Genomic DNA, 19,811 nt, shown 5'->3' with positions numbered 1-19,811 from the left:
ATGTCAAGATCTCACATAATGGATCAGAGCAGAAATATGTCACATCTTCTTAAAGAGACAGAATGATTCTTAGCTGAGTATATGTAATATGGATAAAGTAAGTAGGTGTCAATAAGAGTTGGGATAAGCTTATCCTTGGGAGGGATTATTGAATTTCTGGGATTGGCAGACCTCAGGGAATAAAGGGCCTTTAACCAACAGATATTGAATATGTAGATCTCATTGACAAACTATCCTATTAGGGAATTAGATGAATGTATTAGGCAAGCTTAGCCTGACTTCACTAAGTGTCATTTCCTCTGACTCACTCCACTTGTTTCTGTTCCATGGTCATCAAGCAGCCTTCTGACTATTTGACTTAACAAAAATTTTACTTATTGGAATGAATGGGCCTGTCATTCATTAAGATATTGAGAGTGATCATAATCTTTATTTTATTTAAATGTTTTTTTCTTATTTTTTAAATTCTCCCAAATAAAGGTATTTTATAGTGATAATTAAGAAAATATGTGGTTGAGTTAAAATACAGATGGTTTAATGTTTGGAACTTTTTCCTCAGATGGTCAGCAGGAGGATGAAGCCAGTAAAATCGAAGCTTTGCACAAGAGGAGAAATTTACTCGCAGCATTTTGTAAGCTAATTGTATATACTGTTGTGGAGATGAATACAGCTGCAGATATCTTCAAGCAGTATATGAAGGTAAAGTTTGAAAAATGGATAGCAAGATATTTTTACAATGCTTAAAAGATAATGTAACATTAGCTTTTATACTTGGTAGTCATTGAACTTTTTAATAGTAAATTATTTTTCTAGTTTAAAAGAAATCTCTACCTGTACTCCATTATAATGAACAGTTTAAATTTATTAAGTTCACTAGAGGCCCAGTGCACGAATTCGTGCATGGGTGGGGTCTGTCCGGCCCACCCCAATCGAGTTGGGGGGGCTGATTGGGGGCATGTCTGGCCAGCGGGAGGGGCCACAGGCGGTTGGTGGGCTGGCCCTGCCCCCTGGTTGAACTTCTGGTCACAGTCCTGGTCAAAGGGACAATTGCATATTAGCTTTTTATTATATAGGATAGGATTTGCATTTGGGATATTGGAAACAGTTCATCTTTTGTTAACTGTCACTATTAGAAATTGTATTTGTGATTTAGTTTAAGACAACAGGATGGTATCCTCCCTTGCTTGATGTGGCATTAAAACTATTGTTTTTAGAAGTCAGGCGGCCTAGATGGTATAGTTTTGGCTTGGTGACTATGCAACTTGTGGCCTTGAGTAACAATACTTTTTGTGTCCTGCCTTTCTTCATCTGTTCCACTGGGATAGCTAAGGTTCCTTTAGTGTCTCAAAATCTGATTTCATTTAGAGTAGGTTATTCACAATTTTCATAAATACACATGAAATTCTCTAATATTTAAGTAGTAGTAGAAAGGATATGGTTAATTGTACTAACAGGATATGACTAAATATGATAAGATTGCTTTTCTTTAATCCTTTCTCAAGTAAAATCTAATTATGAATATAAACTTTATTAAGCCTTTGGGCTCTTTCGCAGTCTGGGAGCCCTCGGAGGATGTCCACCTGATGGCTTAGTGCTGCTGCAGAGGCTGGAGAGGCTCCCACCACTGACACCAGGGGGCAGCTCCTGGGTTGAGCGTCTGACCCCTGGTGGTCAGTGCACACCATAGCAACCTGTCATTCTGCTGTTCAGTCAATTTGCATATTAGTCTTTTATGTCAAAACCTAGTAATTCTCTTTGGAATACTTTTCTATAGGATGGAGCTCTAGCACCATTATAACTTACTTTGGAACCTAAGTTATTTATCATGATAGTTGAATTTTTTTAAAACTAAGGTTGATTATGAAATAATTTTGTAAGTTTTATTAAACTTTTAGACTTAGGTATTCTAGGTTAAAGTCAGTTGTATTAGTCATAGGAGCGTAGTTATCCTATATCCAATAATTATCCTGTATGCATTTTGAAACAATCTTAATTAAATTAGAACAAAATTTCATGTGCAATGCATCATGTAAATATCACCCACAATAATTTTTCTCTTAAATGCTAACAGCCTAATAGTTTGTATAAGCCAAATTAATAAAGTTGGAAACTATACATGGACTGCATGCCATTAGCAATGGATAAGTTATACAAGTAACTGATTGTATTATTTGTCTTAATAGTTCACAAAGAATAAAAGAACTTGGTTTACATTCTTTGTCTTCTTTCTGAAAATCTGTATAATTATTGTTTTATACCATACCTCTTTAAAACCAAGTTTAGAGCTTAATGTGATTAGATCTTAACTGTCTGATATTTCTAAATTTACTTAAGTTAGGGATTGTGTGTTTAGAAATTATCTTAAAGTTTCGGTAGCATTCTTTTGTGTTTTTGACGACATAATTTTAGCCAAATACATGCTTACATGATTAACCTAAAATTAGTCTTATTGTCCAACAGCTTTAAAAGATAAAGCTCTAATTTGTGCCAATTTCTTTTCTAGTATTATAATGACTATGGAGATATCATCAAAGAAACAATGAGTAAAACAAGGCAAATAGACAAAATTCAATGTGCAAAGACCCTTATTCTCAGTTTGCAACAGGTAAGACATTTAAGAGTACCAGCTTTAGGCTAACACAATTAACAATGGTTTTCAAGGTAACTGTGGGTCAAGGATAATAGACAATTCATAAAAGTAGAAATACAAGACATTCAACTTTTGTAGTAGACATTGTACAAGTGAGATTATTTTTTGCTTTCAGACTGGCAAGTTTGGCAAAACCTATAGCTATCTAAGGTATGGGGGAAATAGATACTATCAACAGTATATATTGGTAGAACCTTCCTGGTAGGCAGTTTGGCAATATATGTCAGAATTTATAATGTATATCCCATTTAAGGCAGCATTTCTACTTTGAAACATTTATCCAAGATAGTAATAGTACAAGTTTACAAAAATGAGTGTACAATTATTGTACATGGCAATATTGTGTATAACAACAAGGAATTAGAAATAATCCTAATGCTCATCTGTAGGATGTTAGATGAATATAGTATACTAGAGGCCCGGTGCACGGATTTATGCACCAGTGGAGTCCCTCGGCTTGGCCTGCGGGGATTGGGCCAAAACCGGCTCTCCGGCATCCCCTGAGGGGTCCCGGATTGTGAGAGGGCAGTTCTTGGGTGATGCACCCTGGAATCCGGCTCTATCCTCTCTGGTTCTGGGTGCGTCACCCAAGAACAGCAGCTGCCAAGTCACTGCAGCTTGGCAGCTCCTGCGTTGAGCATTTGCCCCCTGGTGGTCATTGTGTGTTGTAGTTACCAGTCAGACAGTTGAAAGGTTGGACAGTCGCTTAGGCTTTTATATATATATAAATAGGACATCTCTGCAATGGCTGTTATATAGCACTTAAAATTAGTTTTAAGTAGGTCTGTATTCATTAATGTATAAAGATTTCCACAATATATATATGGTTTGAAAATAAAGTAAAAAGGATTACAGTATAACATCCCTATAAAATAGTACATATCTATGTCTATCTGAAAAAATAGTCACTAAAATGTTAGCTGTGGTTAACTTGTTTTGGTAGGTTTTAGGTGAATTTTACTTTTATCTTTGTATATGTCTATATTTTAATAAGTATCAGTTGTATAATCAAAATTCTATAGTCACTTTCATTTTGGCAGTGGCAAGGCAAGTTTAATTAGGTAAAAATAATTTGCTTAGTATACTTTTGTCTCTAAGAGATCAAATGCATGAGAAGCACAACCCCTTTCTTTTTTTTTTTTTTAATATATTTTATTGATTTTTTACAGAGAGGAAGAGAGAGGGATAGAGAGTTAGAAACATCGATGAGAGAGAAACATCGATCAGCTGCCTCTTGCACACCCCCTACTGGGGATGTGCCCGCAACCAAGGTACATGCCCTTGACCGGAATCGAACCTGGGACCCTTGAGTCCGCAGGCCGACGCTCTATCTACTGAGCCAAACCGGTTTCGGCAGCACAACCCCTTTCAATGTGATAAACTTTGTTTTTGCTTTTTAGAAAACTAGGTATGAAGATTCTTGATCTTATTTGCATACTCTTTAGTAAAACCTAATAGAGTTTAAAAGGTTTTAAAGGTAGAATTTAAATAACTTCTTTGTTATAAAATAACAGCAGATTGCTCTAGAAACTTTAGAAAATATAGGAACTAGGCAAATGCAATTTATCCTTAATTTTTTCACTTAATAATGCTTTTAGTTTTTATAGCATCCTTAGTTTTTTTTAATGCATTTATGAAATCTTATTTTTACATAATTAAGTCACTATGTATTCTATTTTGCAGGCCTGAATTTTTCACATTAACAAATTCTGAACCCTTTAATTCTATTAAATACTTGCCTCAGCATTTAAAATGACTATATAGTATTCCATTTTATAGAAGGACCATAATTTAACCAAGATCTCTTCTTGTTTGATGTTGGGTTTTTTGTTGGGTCTTTGCCATTAAATGACATTAAAACAAACACTTTTTTACTTACGTATATTGTGCACAAATAATATTTCTTTTGTATAAAGTCTGATCATAAGCATTGCTTAAAGGACATCTAAACTTTCACTAAATTTTGCCAGATTGTTGTATAACAGGTGGGGAAGCTTTTTTCTGCCAAGGGCCATTTGGATATTTATAACATCATTTGCGGGCCATACAAATTTATCAGCTTAAAAATTAGCCTGCTATATTTGGTCAAACATTTAGTTAACTCACTCCTAATGCCCTGGTAGGGCCAGACCAAATAATTTCTTGGGCCTTCTATGGGCTGGACGTTCTCCACCCATGCTCTATAGAAAAGAAGGTAATCTCAATTTATGTTCCCAACAAATCAGAGTGCTCACTGTACTGTATTCTTATCAGTTGTAGTAGCCATTATCTGTTTAAAAACTTGGCAGTTTGGTAATTGAAAAATTGCATATTGTTTTGCTTACTTTACGATGAAACTTTTGATGTGAGATTCATCATTTAAATATAAATAGCAGAGCATAGTTTCCTTATAAGTTTGTGGGCTTCCTTTTTCTTTACATTTTTATATACTATCTTAATATCCAGTGTATTCCAGCAGAATATAATTCTTCCATAATCTAAAGAATTTCTAATCTCAATAACTATCTCTAGTGTGAATATGGTAAGTGCTATAATTTTGGTCATTTGTGTCATGTGTTTTAAAAATCCATGTTTTTTAATAAAACACAATGCCTCATTTATGGATTATCTATTAAAACTATATTTTAAATAAAATATGTTATTTTAAAAGATGTTAATAACCCATAGTTATAAAAGAAAACTTTAACATGCTTGCTTTCTTTTTTCCCCAAACAGCTTTTTAATGAAATGATACAAGAAAATGGCTATAATTTTGATAGATCATCCACAACATTCAGTGGCATAAAAGAACTTGCTCGACGTTTTGCTTTAACTTTTGGACTTGATCAATTGAAAACGAGAGAGGCCATTGCTATGCTACACAAGTAATCTCCAAATATTTTATTTAGCTCTCCTATTTTTTAATCATGAAAATTTTTGAATGTAGTTCTTTTTAGAATAATCAAATTCAATTGCTGCTTAATTATTTGTTTACAGATCTGTAGCATATCTCTTTTATTAAGAACTCATTATAGTACTATTTCTATTAACACATGAGTTGGGACTAAATGTCCTTTTCATACAGTCTTTGCTTTAATTAAAATCATACATAAAATCTTTATAAATTAAGTGGAGAAAAGCAGCATTTATTTTCATTAGGTATTACAATATCGCTTAACAGCTTTTGTTATAATTTCACTTCTAGCTAGAGAAATTTTTGAGATTTGATTCCTTTATTTCAAGTTTTCTCCTTCTGGTTCTGTTCTCCATATTAGTGACCTTCTCCCTTGTTTTTAGCCACAACCTTCTTTCTATCTGCATATCTTTTTTGCATTAAAAAAATTGGAAATCATCTAACTTCATTTGGTCATGTAATTTAATGATCAATTATACTTTTAAGTATCAGTATATTTTAGACCTTTAACATGACCAACACATGGATATTAATACCCTTTATCTTTTATTTGGGAAAATCAAGAGGCTTGGACTCTCTCATTGAAAAAGCTCTGTTTTATTTGTCTTTCTTTTACTCATCTTGCTTACTTAGTTATAACAGTATTAAATGTCTCCCTACATAAATGTTTTTGCTCTTTAAAATTAATCCCATACCTTCCCCAACTTTAATTTACTCCTCCCTTTCACTTTGCTCTAAAAGTCTCAAATCTCTTTTTCTGCTATTTAATAGATTAAATGATACTTTTAGGTAACACTAAAGAACCACATATGTAGTAATTATTTTCAGAAGTAATATGTTATTTCCTTCATGTAATAGCCTTCCTTCTTGTCTCCCCATTTTCATCTGGATTATATTTTACAGTTACATTTTTGATACAGTTACATTTTTGATAATGTTGGATTGTTGTCTTGATTAATAGACGTATTATTAAATAAGTATAGTTAAAATAGGCCCTGCATAGAGTTTAACTTTTAAACTTTACTCTGATATGGGTTGTCACAGACAGTATTGATTGATTATTAGTTAATCCCCACCCAATGATATGTTTCCCATTGATTTTGAGAGAGAGAGAGAGAGAGAGAGAGAGAGAGAGAGAGAGAGAGACCAAAGAGTTGCCTCCCACACACACAGAGAGAGAGAGAGAGAGAGAGAGAGAGAGAGAGAGAGACCCCAAATAGTTGCCTCCCACACATGCATCAAACCTGCAACTCAGGAATCCGTGATCTTTTGGTGCATGGGTTGAAGCTCTAACCACTGAGCACACCAGCAAGGGCTACAAATAGTCTTTAAGCTAGTCCTGTCCTGGCCGGATGGCTCAGTTGATTGGATCATCATCCTGTGCAACAAATGGTTTTGGGTTTACGATTCCCAGTCAGGGCACCATTCCTAGGTTGTGGATTGGTTTTTTGTTTTGTTTTGTTTTTTAATATATTTTTATTGATTTCAGAGCGGAAGGGAGAGGGAGAGAGAGATAGATACATCAGTGATGAGAGAGAATCATTGATTGGCTGCCTCTTGCATGCCCCCTACTGGGGATCAAGCCTGCAACCTGGGCATGTGCCCTTGACCGGAATCGAACCTAGGGCCCTTCAGTCTACAGGCTGACACTCTATCCATTGAGCCAAACAGGCGAGGGCCTAGGTTGTGGTTTTGATGCCTGGTTGGGACACATAAGTGAGGCAACAGATCAATCTCTCTCTGTCTCTCTGTGTGTCTCTGTCTGTCTGTCTCTCTCTCTCTCTCTCCCCCCCTCTCCCTCCCCCCTCCCTTCTTACCTCCCTCCTTTCCTCCTCTCCCCCCTCCCTTTCTCCCTAAAAAAGATAAATAAATAAAAACATAACTTTGGGTGAGGATTTTTAAAAATGTTTAAGTTAGTCCTTTGTCTTAAAAAATACAGAAAATGTATTGATCTTTATATGAGAGCATTTGAATTATTTTCTATGGAAAAGAGAACTGAGGAAAGAATGTAGATGTACCAAACCACATTCTAAGGGCTAATATGTGCCTGTGTGGTTTTGCTCTGTTTCAAAAAGTTAACAGTACCATAAAATGTAAATTTATTCTCATATTATAGCCTCTTTATTCTCTATATTCTTCAGATTAAATGTATGGCAAAGAAAACAATTAGTAGTGGAATGAAAGTATAGAGAGAAATTTCTTTTCTAAGTTACTAAATTTTGTATTGTGGTCCCTTAAATATTTGTTTATCTTTTTTTCTTGCAGGGATGGCATAGAATTTGCTTTTAAAGAACCTAATCCACAAGGAGAGAGCCATCCACCTTTAAATTTGGCATTTCTTGACATACTGAGTGAATTTTCTTCTAAACTGCTCCGACAAGACAAACGAACAGTGTATGTGTTAGAAATACTCTACTTAATTTTGTTTTGGAATTCTTAATTCTTGATTTCTCCCTTTTACACACAGAGATTGGAATTGTAGCCTAACTAAAGAGAGAACATTTAATAGACAGCAATATCAGTGATCCATCAGGAACATTTGAGTATGTGTCAAAATTTATGACTACACTAGGAAGTAGAATTCTCCTTTTTATCTTTTTACTTGAACTACTAGTGCTGTCCTCAACAGATCATTTAAGCAGGATACTTTTCTGGTATAGTCTCCTAAAATGGTGACATATTCTAACAAATGGAACCAAATTTCAAAATATTCTCCTACTCTTCCCATCTTGGCTTGTGGTATAAAAGGGCAGAAGAATATGAATAACTTATAGTAGAGATAGTCTCTTAAAGTCCACCAATATTTTGCGTTTGAAGATTGTATAGATTTTATATGAAATTTAATGCACATAAAACTAATCTATGGTGATAGAAATGACAGGTTACTTACTTCTAGGATTGGGGAGATTGAATGGGGAAAAGAACACAGGGTACTTTCTAGGTTCATGGGAATGCCCTGAATCTTAAAAAGATGTGTTGGTTACTTAGCAAAACTGATCCAACTGTACTCTTTTTTAATATATATATATTTTTATTGATTGCAGAGAGGAAGGGAGAAAGAGAGGTAGAAACATCAATGATGAGAATCATTGATCAGCTGCCTCCTGCACACCCCCTACTGGGGATCAAGCCCGCAACCCAAGCATGTGCCCTTGACTAGAATCGAACCTGGGACCCTTTAGTCCGCAGGCTGATGCTCTATCCACTGAGCCAAACTACCTAGGGCCCAACTGCACTCTTAATTTCTGTCCATTTTATTGTATATAAATTTATTCCAATTAAAGATTTCAGCCCTGGCCAGGTAGCTCAGTTGGTTAGAGTGTCATCCCAATATGCCAAGTTTTCAGGTTTGATCCCCTATCAGGGCACATACAAGGAATCAACCAATGAATGCATGAATAATTGGGAAAACAAGTTGATGTTTCTCTCTCTCTCTCTCGTCAATAAGTAAATTTTTACAAATTTCATTGATGCTATTAATCAGAAATAAAAATTAAAAGAATGAAGAACCATTTCCCACTTAGCAGATTAGAACAAATTAAGAAATCTGATAGTCTCAATTACTGCTGAGGATGTTGAGTGATAAGAGACTTAGGCATTTCTGGTGACAACATAAATTGGTATGAGACCACTTTGTGGAGGAGCTATTTGTCAATGTCTAGTAAAGTTTAACCTACCTTATGATCCATTAATTCTGCTCATATATAGATACCCTAGAGAAACTCATACATGTATATAAGAACTGTAAAAGCATTGGTTGAATTGTTTGAATAGGGAAAAGCTCAAAACAACTAAACATCTATCAACTAGAATATGGAATACCATAGGGCAGTCAAAATGGTTAGATTTTTTAAAGGTAAGCATAATTCCTTAATTTTATTGAATATCCCAGTCATTCAAATTTCCAGTAGTCTCAGATGTCATAAATTACTTTATTTTTATAGTTTATTTGATTAAATTGGGATTGAAATAAGACTCACACATTCCAATTGATTATTGTCTTTTTTGAAACCTTAAAAAATTTCAGTTTTATTGAGGTATAATTGACAAAATTGTAATATATTTAAAATATATAACATGGTATATATATATATATATATATATATATATATATATATATATATATAGTGAAGGGATTCCCGTAATCAAGTTAATTAATACATCCATCACCTCACATATTTTCCATCTTAAATAACACCTTAAGTTCTATTTTTCAATTATACAGTATTATATTATATAATTTTATCAACTGTAATCACCATTGGATCCTCAGATCTCATTCATCTTTTTAAAAATATTTCCAACTTTATTGAGGTACAGTTGACATATAATGTGTAAGTTTAAGGTGTACAACATGTTGATTCATCACTGTAACATTAGCTGATGTCACTCTTCCAAAATTATTAGAGTTTAAAAACATAATGTTGACTGCAAAAGGCAAAGTACCAAATGTGCAATGATGTTTACAGACAAAAATGTATTAAAAGTACAAAAATGTACATAGGGATGATAAATAGCAAATTCACGTTAGTGGTAATTTCTGTGGCAGGGAAATAGCATCAGGGAGGTTACTTATCTTGAATGTTCTGTTAAACTATGGGGTAGATACACAGTTGTAAATCTCTCTACCAGTATATTTTGGTTTAAGCTCCATATCTTACAACAATTCTGAGATTTACAGGTAGTTCACAGGCCACACTTTAAGGAATGCTTTACTGCTGTGTATAGCTGAAACATATTGCAAACTAGAGGCCTGGTGCACAAAATTTGTGCACTGGAGGGGGGAATCCCTCAGCCTAGCCTGTGCCCTCTCGCAGCACGGGACCCCTTGGGGGATGTCCGACTGCCGGCAGTCAGATATCCCTCTCACAGTCTGGGACCCCTCGCTCCTTACCAACCATTACCAATCATCTGCTCGCTGCTCCTTACCGCTTGGCTTGTTGTTTCTTAGCGCTGCTGTGGAGGCTTTCTTAGAGCTGCTGTGGAGGCGGGAGAGGCTCCCATCACCACCACTGAGCTCGCCAGCCGTGAGCCTGGCTTCTGGCTGAGCAGTGCTCCCCCTGTGGGAGCGCACTGACCACCAGGGGTCAGCTCCTGTATTGCGCATCTGTCCCCTGGTGGTCAATATGCATTATAGCGTCCGGTCGTTCTGGTTGTTCCACTGTAAGGATTGCTTAGGCTCTTATTATATAGATAAGAGGAAATAGTGGCCCTGGCCAGTGTGGCTCAGTTGGTTGAGTGTCAGCCCATGCATCGAGAGGTCACCATTTCGATTCCTGGTCAGAGTATATGCCCAGGTTGCGGTCTTGATCCCTATTGTGGAAGTGTGGGGTGTGTAGGAGGCAGCTGATCAGTGATTCTCTTTCATCATTGATGTTTTTATCTCTCCCTCTCCCTTCCTTTCTGAAATCAATAAAACTATATATTTTTTAAAAATCAATAAAATTTTTTTTTAAAAAAGGAAGAAATACTGAACAAATGACACCAAGCAGTATGTTTATAACTGATATCTCCTGTCTTCTCTTTTAATAGTGTTCAAAACTGGTAATTTTGAATTGATTGGAATTAGTCATTATTATGACAGAAAATACTTGAATTGCACCTTACAGTTGAAAAAAAAATTGTGTTCATGTATTTGAGGCATAATATAGACAATAAAACACTGAACTCTTATTGTCAGAAGCCTGGGATTTGAATTGTAGTTGCACTGCTTTTTCATTTTCATGACCATGAATATGTTACTTATCCTTTCTTTCCTCATCTATCAAATAGGGAGAATATCTTCCTCACAAGATTATAAGAATTAAGTTAAAGCATCCAAGAGAAAACTGTCTAGCACATAGTCACTCAAATGTTAGTTGAATTTTGATTGCTATCTTACATATAAGCCTTAGGATCCTTGTGATACTTTGGATCCCAGGGTAGATAGATGTCTGACTTCCATCAGGCTGAAACTTTTTTGCAGGCAGGGACCAACCATATTGCATTTATCTTTATATCTATCCCTAGTGCTTAGAGCATAATAGATGCTCAACAAATATTAAGCTAAAATGCCCTGAATTGTATGCTATAATGTGAAAATCTTGAAAGACAAACTTGCTCGTCAGTGTACTGATGAAGCTGAGATTGAGTAATAAAGTAATATGCACATGCTCTCATAGCTAGGGGTTCATAGAACTGGGACTAGAACCCAAATTGTGTGATTTTTAAACTCAGTTTTCTTTCCAGAAATATTAGTTGAGTTTGTTCTAGCAGATGACCTGTAAAAAGTGAAGATAGAGACATCTTGAGAATGAAAACATTAGCATCTTTTAATTGTCACTCTATGTTTTGAGGAAATGTGGACTATCAACCATTTTAATGTACTTTGCTTTTTATTTAATTCTAAGTAAATCATTGGATGTTCCACATGGTATGTGAGCCTTAAGATTATTAGGAAGAATAACAAAATAGGAAAAAAACACACAAAACAACTGTTGTAGTTCTATGTACCAAAGCTATTGATTTCTACTTCTTTTTAAGGTATGTTTACTTGGAAAAGTTTATGACATTTCAGATGTCACTCCGACGAGAAGATGTGTGGCTGCCACTGATGTCTTACCGAAATTCTTTGCTAGCTGGTGGTGATGATGACACCATGTCAGTCATTAGTGGAATCAGCAGTCGGGGGTCAACTGTGCGGAGTAAAAAATCGAAACCATCTACAGGAAAACGGAAAGTAGTTGAAGGCATGCAGCTCACACTCAGTAAGAATATAGTTTATTCTCTTTATATTTATCCCTTATGTTTACCAAGTGAAGTGTCATTAAGGTTCACCTTATTTTTTTTGAAATTTGTGTTAAGTAGTATCTTGCACTGTGTGTTCATTGTATGTAAATGTACTGTTTCAAGCATTTTTTAAATATATATAAACTAATTTCTCAAACTCTAGGTACATCCTCATTTTTCAGAAGAGAAAACTAGTACAGAGAGGTTAAGTAACTTACCTGAGGTCACGCAGATATTAAGTAGTAAAGCCAGGCAGTCTCATTCTAGAGTGCCTGCTTTTTAAACACTGTGCTGTACTGTATGCATAGGGATATGGACTTGGTATTATAGAGCTAATTAGTACCTAGATTGTCACATCCATCTAGTTTAAGTGAAGCAACAGATTTACAGAGGTTGCAGCTTTTGGATTTCTACAAAGAGAAATCCAAGATTAATCATGAAGAACTTGATAGAAATACAAATTGATGTCTATAATCTTAAAGGTAGTAATGAATTATGACATATAAGTCTCCTGGACTCCTAGCATGCCAGGATTGGTTCAAAATGGGCCTGGGGGCTTTCTTCCTTTCCTTAGGAACCTTTAAACAAATCAGCATAGTTGTCCGAATTTGTTCCAGTTATTATTGCTGAGTAGCAAACTTCCCCCAAACTTGACAAAGCAGGGACATAGTGCCTGGTACTTCAGTTAGGAAACATCAAAGACTGAAGACTGGAATTGTATGGCAGCATTCCACTTATAGATATACTAGAGGCCCGGTGCACGAGATTCGTGCACTAGGGGATGGGGGTGTCCCTCAGCCTGGCCTGCGCCCCCTCGCAGTCCGGGACCCCTCAGGGAATGTCCGCCTGCCCAGAGATCAGACCTAAGCAGGAAGTCAGATATCCCTCTCGCAGTCTGGGGCGCTCTTGTCTGGGACCCCTTGCTCCTGCCTGCCATGGAGGTGGGAGAGGCTCCCGCCACCACCGCTGCGCTCGCCAGCCGTGAGCCTGGCTTCTGGCTGAGCTGTGCTCCCCTATGGGAGCGCAATGACCACCAGGGGGCAGATCCTGCATTGAGCACCTGCCCCCTGGTGGTCAGTGCGCATGATAGCTACCGGTCGTTCCCCTGTTGGGTTGATTTGCATATTACGCTTTTATTATATAGGAGGATCTGATGCTGACTGTCAGCTGGGACTTCAGCTGGATTGTCTCTCAGAACACCTACATGTGACCTCTTCATGTGGCTTTATGGCTTTCTCACACGATGTGACTGGACTCCAAGAGTAAATGCCTGAAGAGCAAGGAGGTGGAAGCTGCCAGTTTCTTAAGACCAGAAACTAGCATAGCATAATTTCCACCATATTCTGTTGATCAGTCACAGAGCTCAGATACAAGGGGTGAGATATAATCCCCCACTTAATGTGTGGAGTGTCAAAGATTTTGGAGCCATATTTTTAAATTGCCAAATAATTTTTAAGCGTTAAGCATGTTTATAGTGCCTAAAACTTGATTGTCCCGTGGAAATGGTTTTAATCTTTTGTCTAATAAAAAGGCATAAACTTGTACTTTGTACAAGTTAGATTATACTTGGTTGGTTATGTAGTCCCAATATCCCAGTCAATGGGGAAATTTCTTTTACAGTAGCCCTGACTGCTTAAAATAGTTAGGGCTGATACTTTATAGGAAGTTAAAATAAATTTTCTTTATTTTAATATAGAAAAGTTATTAAATTAAAAGATGATGTTTCCCGCATATCACTAACTCTTTAAAAGATTTTCTTATTTGAACAAATAGTTAATAGTTACAAATTTGTGCCGGGTCATCAAATCCTCTTTTCCTTAGACTTTATGGAGCATGTATGAATTGGTATTTATATAACATCTTAAAGATATATTATCAAACCGGATACTTCAGTTTTTATAGGAAGAGTCAGTGCTTTCTTTGTTTAGGTTTTTAGAGAGAGACATAGAAATTGAGGCATTAGTAAATTTGAAGAAGGAAGAATAAATACTAATAGGTTGGCCCCGGCCAGGTGGCTCAGTTGGTTGGAGTATCGTCCCATAAACCGAAGAGGTTGCAGGTTCGATTTCCAGTCAGGGCACATACCTACGTTGAGGGTTTGATCCCCTGTCGGGGCATTTATGGGAGGCAACCAATTGATGTTTCTTTCTCATATTGATGTTTCTCTCTCTCCACCTGTTCCCTTTTCTCTCTCTCCAAAATCAATAAACATATCCTTGGGTGAGGATTAAAAAAGGAAAAAAAGCCTGGCCTGTGTGGCTCAGTGGGTTGACTTTGACCCATGAACCAGGAGGTTCCTGGTTCAATTCTCAGTCAGGGAACATGCCCAGGTTTCAGGCTCGATCCCCAGTAGGGGCCGTGAAGGAGGCAGCTGATCAGTGATTCTCTCTCATCATTGATGGTTCTATCTCTCTCTCCCTTTTCCTTCCTCTCTCTCTTAAAAAAATACTGATAGGTTGGCCAGGTCAGTGCAATTTAAAAGACAAAAGTTGGAGCCTAAACAGAGTAGAACTTAAAGGTTGATGTGATTATATTGCAAATTGTGACATTTCTTTCTAATCCATTTATTACTATGGTAGTAGCTACTAGCACCTTTTTCTTTGCACTCTTCCCTTAAAAACTTATCTGTATATATGCACACTAGAGGCCCGATGCACGAAATTTGTGCAAGAGGCTTGGCCCTCACAGCCCTGGTTGCCTCAGCCAGCCCTCACAGCCCTGGCCGGCCCTTGCAGCCCCTTGCAGCCTCGGCTTCGTCTAGAAGGTCGTCCAGAAGGCTGTTTGGCTGTTTGGTCTAATTAGCATATTAGCTCTTTATTATACAGGATATGTAATGTTCCAATAAAATATTTTCAGTCAAGTGCTATTAATTTCCCCTCCCAAATCAGTGATTTTTCAAAAAATGACTGAATTCAATAACACTTGCATGTGAATTTGTCTTTTATTAATCACTAGAGGCCCGGTGAACAAAATTCGTGTGGGGGGGGCAGTGTCCCTCAGCCCAGCCTGCACCCTCTCCAGTCTGGGATCCCTTTCACAATCCAGGACTGCTGGCTCCCAACTGCTCGCCTGCCTGCCTTCCTGATTGCCCCTAACCGCTTCTGCCTGCCAGCCTGATCACCCCCTAACTGCTCCCCTGCCAGCTTGATTGCCCTTAACTGCCCTCCCCTGCAGGCCTGGTCCCCCCCAACTGCTCTCCCCTGCAGGCCTGGGTCCCCCCCAACTGCCCTTTCCTGCAGGCCTGGTCCCCCCCAACTGCTCTCCCCTGCAGGCCTGGGTCCCCCCCAACTGCCCTTTCCTGCAGGCCCGCTTGCCCCCAACTTCCCTCCTCTGCCGGCCTGGTCACCCCTAACTGCCCTCCCCTGCAGGCTTGATCGCCTCCAATTGCCCTCCCTTGCAGGCCTGGTCCCTCCCAACTGCTCTCCCCTGCTGGCCTGATTGCCCACAACTGCCTTCCCCTGCTGGCCATCTTGTGGCAGCCATCTGGTGTCCACATGGGGGCAGCCATCTTGTGTGTTGGAGTGACGGTCAATTTGCTTATTACTCTTATTAGATAGTATAGAGGCCTGGTGCACGGGTGGGGGCCAGCTGGTTTGCCCTGAAGGGTGTCCCTAATCAGGGTGGGGGTTCCCTTGGGGCATGGGGCGGCCTGGGTGAGGGGCCTTCGGTGGTTGCAGGCCGGCCACGTACAAGCGGAGGCCCTGGTATCTGGGATTTATTTATCTTCTATAATTGAAACTTGGTAGCCTTGAGTGGAGGCCTGGGGCGGCCAGGGTGTGCAGGAAGCTTGGCTTCCTCCATTGCCCGGAAAACCCAAGCCTCCTGCTCGCTCCGTGGCCATAGCCATTTTTGTTGGGGTTTATCTTCTACTAGAGGCCCGTTGCACGATATTCGTGCAAGAATAGGCCTTCCTTCCCCTGGCTTCACTCCCAGCTGCTCAGGAGCCAGCAAGTCCGCGGGAGCTGGCAAGTCCCCACTCCCTGGCTGCCTGGGAGCCAGCAAGTCCTTGCTTCTGTCCGGAGCACCGCTCCAGTAGCTCCCTCTGCCCCCCTTTCCCTCATAGAAGGCGTCACGCCCCTCCCAGCCAGTCCTGCCTGCGTATGCAAATTAACCTCCATCTTTGGTTAATTTGCATACTCACTCTGATTGGCTGTGGGTGTAGCGGAGTGATGGTTAATTTGCATGTTTCTCTTTTATTAGGTAAGATAATTGAAACTTTGTAACCTTGAGTGGAGTCCAGGGCCAGCCACGGTGTGCAGGAAGCTTGGCTTCCTCCATTGCCAGGGAAACTCAAGCCTCCTGTTCGCTCCGTGGCTGCAGCCATCTTGGTTGGGTTAATTTTCATACTCGCTCCTGATTGGCTGGTGGGCGTGTCTTGTGGGTGTACCGGAGGTACGGTCAATTTGCATATTACTCTTTTATTAGATAGGATGATGGCATCTACAGACATTTGAAAACAAGTAGTTTTTGCAGATGTGAAACCTGGTCTTTTTAGTCTAGTGCTTCATGCATATGGATTTGTGCTCCCCCTGAAGTTGTTCTTAAGTCTACCTTCTATACTGCCATCACATACTTTGACTAAAATATGTAACTCACCACATCAATTCCTTAAAACCTCCAGCAGTGGTTCCTGTCACCTTAGCACAGCTTATAAAACTTTACATAAATTTATGCCTGCGCCTGCCTCTTTATTCACTCAGCATTACCTTTTGCTGTTTACCCCATCCATGACTAACAATGTAGTCATATGAAATTGCCTTTTTTAGCCGAAACCGGTTTGGCTCAGTGGATAGAGCGTCGGCCTGCGGACTCAGGGGTCCCAGGTTCGATTCTGGTCAAGGGCATGTGCCTTGGTTGCGGGCACATCCCCAGTGGGGGGTGTGCAGGAGGCGGCTGATCGATGTTTCTCTCTCATCGATGTTTCTAACTCTCTATCCCTCTCTCTTCCTCTCTGTAAAAAATCAATAAAAAAATATATATTAAAAAAAAAAAAGAAATTGCCTTTTTTGTAGGTCAAGAACTGCTAAATATCAGCAAATTAGTATGGTTCAGTTGTTTCATGCCTCAGTGCTTTTGCTTATGTTCTTCCCCCTGCCTAGTTCACCCAGTAGCTTAGTTAGAAATCACTTGCAGGTAGCTGGCTTTGATCCCTCTTATTGTTCCCATTCCACCTGTGCTTCCTTCTCTTTTAGCACTTCCCACACTGTGTTGTAATTGCCTGTGTTTTTTTTCTTCACAACTAGAATGTAAGGATGGGGGCTGCACCTTAAGTACCTTTGTATCCCTCTATTCCAAGCACTTAGCCTGTGATAAACAGGTGTTTGTTGACCTGAACAGGTTGTGTTAGACATCTAATTAGTCAAAATTAGTGACTGAATTTCATTGCTGTTGATTTTGTCTTTCAGCTGAAGAAAGCAGTAGTAGTGACAGTATGTGGTTAAGCAGAGAGCAAACACTGCACACCCCAGTTATGATGCAGACACCACAACTCACCTCAACAATTATGAGAGAGCCCAAAAGATTACGACCTGAGGATAGTTTCATGGGTGTTTATCCAATGCAGACTGAACATCATCAAACTCCTCTTGATTATAAGTAAGTACATTTGATTATTTTCTGTACTACAACTTTATTAATTACATAGAAAAAAGTTAAGTTAAAAGAGGAATAAAATTCTCCTTGAAGCACGCAGGTAACATGGATGTTAGCTCAAAGACAGCAAGAGGAAGCAAGGCAACAACAGGAGAGAGCAGCAATGAGCTATGTTAAACTACGAACTAATCTTCAGCATGCCATGTAAGTGAGAGTGCCTTATTGTCTGAGTCTAGGAAGTACACTAATTCATTTGAACATATTTTAATGTGTGCCTTACCTAAAAGTTTCAGCAAACTCTATAGAGTAAGCTGAATTAATCAAGGAACTGAAAATTGGTCTTTCCAACAGAAAAAGAAACTTTTAAAGTTAAATATTAACTAGTTAGCTAAAGGACCACTCTTAGTTTGATCTGTTGGAAAAGTTTAAATCTGAATCCTTATTTACTTTGGTACACAGAATTATAGCTAAAAGTCTAGTTTCATTACTTCTTAATTGATTCCCCACCTTAGTTCAGGCCCTCATCTCTCACCTGAACTATTATGTTAGCTTTCTAACTCGTTTTCTTCCCTTAAAATCTATTTATCCTCTCACCAAATCCCCCCTCTCACTCCTTTCACCACCACTCCATCATTCACACCACCATCCAGAATTTCTATTCTAAAATAAAAATCCGATCATGTAACTCTTTTACTTAAACCTTTCCATGGCTCTCCATTGCCTTCAGGATAAGTTCAAACTCCTTAGCTCATGGCATGCAAGATCTTTCAAAATATGGCCCTGCCTACATTTTAGTATCATATCTCATTCCCTGGAAACGGGTAAAATCACCATAAAAGAACAAGCTCAGGTATCAACTTACAAGAAGATGCGGTAATCCATGCTCTTATAGCATTATATTTATATTTCTTGTAGTACTCACCACATTGTATTATAGTTATTTGTTTATGAATTTTCCCTTTCTGTAGACTGTGAGCTCCTCAAGGGCAGGGACTACTTTATTGCCTGTCAGTGCTTGGCACATAAAAAGTGCTAAATGTTCATTGAATGAGTAAATGTCCAATGCAAAAAAATTTATAGTTTAACTTTTATATACTTTGTTTTTACTGGAATCTGTATTAGAGTTTTATAAATCTTTATTAGCTTTGGCTTCAAAAGAAATGTCAGTCTTTAAATGATTGGCACAAAGGGAAAAATATGTTGACTCTGATTATTTACGGTTTTGAGTTTGAAAGCTTTGTATTTGTAACATAATGTAGTATATGTTTTAATACTAGGAGATGGTAATTGTTACCTTTTTAAATTTTAGTTTGTTTTGTTGGTTTTTAAATGATGAGAATTTCACCTATTTTTCTTAAGAAATTATCATCTTATTTAAATTCACTTCAGTTATCTGTGGCAATCTTAAGAACCTATAAAAAAGTATACTCCATCACATGTATAAGATTCTGATCTCAACTTGTCTAATATGGTCAACATCTATACAGTCAGTCACTTGGTTATTTATCCTATTTCTTTTTCTATGGCCACATTCCCCTTAATATATGCTCTTATTTCATGTTGGATTCAACAGCTAATTTCTTAACTTCCAACCAGTCACCCGTTCAAACATTCTGGAATTCTACCGGCAATCATTTGGTCCACATTTCTCCCCTGAAAACTTTCCACCAATCCCCAAGATCTTCCACAGCATCTCATTACTCAGCACCATTTATCATTATTCTTTTGTTTGTAGTTTGTTTTAATTCCCCTTGGAGATAAACTTCCCTGGTGACTACAAGAGATTATCCAGTTAAATAATTATCACTGGAAGAATCTTTTGGTTGTTGTATCATAGTGGTCAGTCACCTGATGCTTTAAAATATTTTTGTTTTGCAACAATTTTTTTGTAATGATAATTTGCCCTAT

General features: G+C 38.1%; 1 protein-coding gene across 11 annotated transcripts in view; it reads left to right on the top strand.

Moving 5' to 3' along the window:
- STAG2 (STAG2 cohesin complex component) overlaps positions 1 to 19,811 on the top strand; it is a 157,290-nt gene that overhangs the window by 126,763 nt on the left and 10,716 nt on the right. For 9 of the 11 annotated variants that reach the window (XM_079765723.1, XM_079765718.1, XM_079765719.1 and 6 more), the window contains 7 exons: positions 560 to 699; positions 2,504 to 2,605; positions 5,366 to 5,514; positions 7,809 to 7,937; positions 12,066 to 12,289; positions 17,717 to 17,906; positions 17,997 to 18,107. In XM_079765723.1, the coding sequence (XP_079621849.1) occupies positions 560 to 699; positions 2,504 to 2,605; positions 5,366 to 5,514; positions 7,809 to 7,937; positions 12,066 to 12,289; positions 17,717 to 17,906; positions 17,997 to 18,107 (1,045 nt within the window). The remainder of the gene's footprint in view (positions 1 to 559; positions 700 to 2,503; positions 2,606 to 5,365; positions 5,515 to 7,808; positions 7,938 to 12,065; positions 12,290 to 17,716; positions 17,907 to 17,996; positions 18,108 to 19,811) is intronic. The other 2 variants (XM_079765716.1, XM_079765714.1) reach the window with 1 other exon arrangement.

The sequence above is a fragment of the Cnephaeus nilssonii genome (assembly GCF_951640355.1).
Source record: "Cnephaeus nilssonii genome assembly, chromosome: X".
NCBI classification, from domain to species: domain Eukaryota; kingdom Metazoa; phylum Chordata; class Mammalia; order Chiroptera; family Vespertilionidae; genus Cnephaeus; species Cnephaeus nilssonii.
Note: the sequence above shows the minus strand (reverse complement) of the source record. Positions and strands in the feature narration are given on the sequence as shown.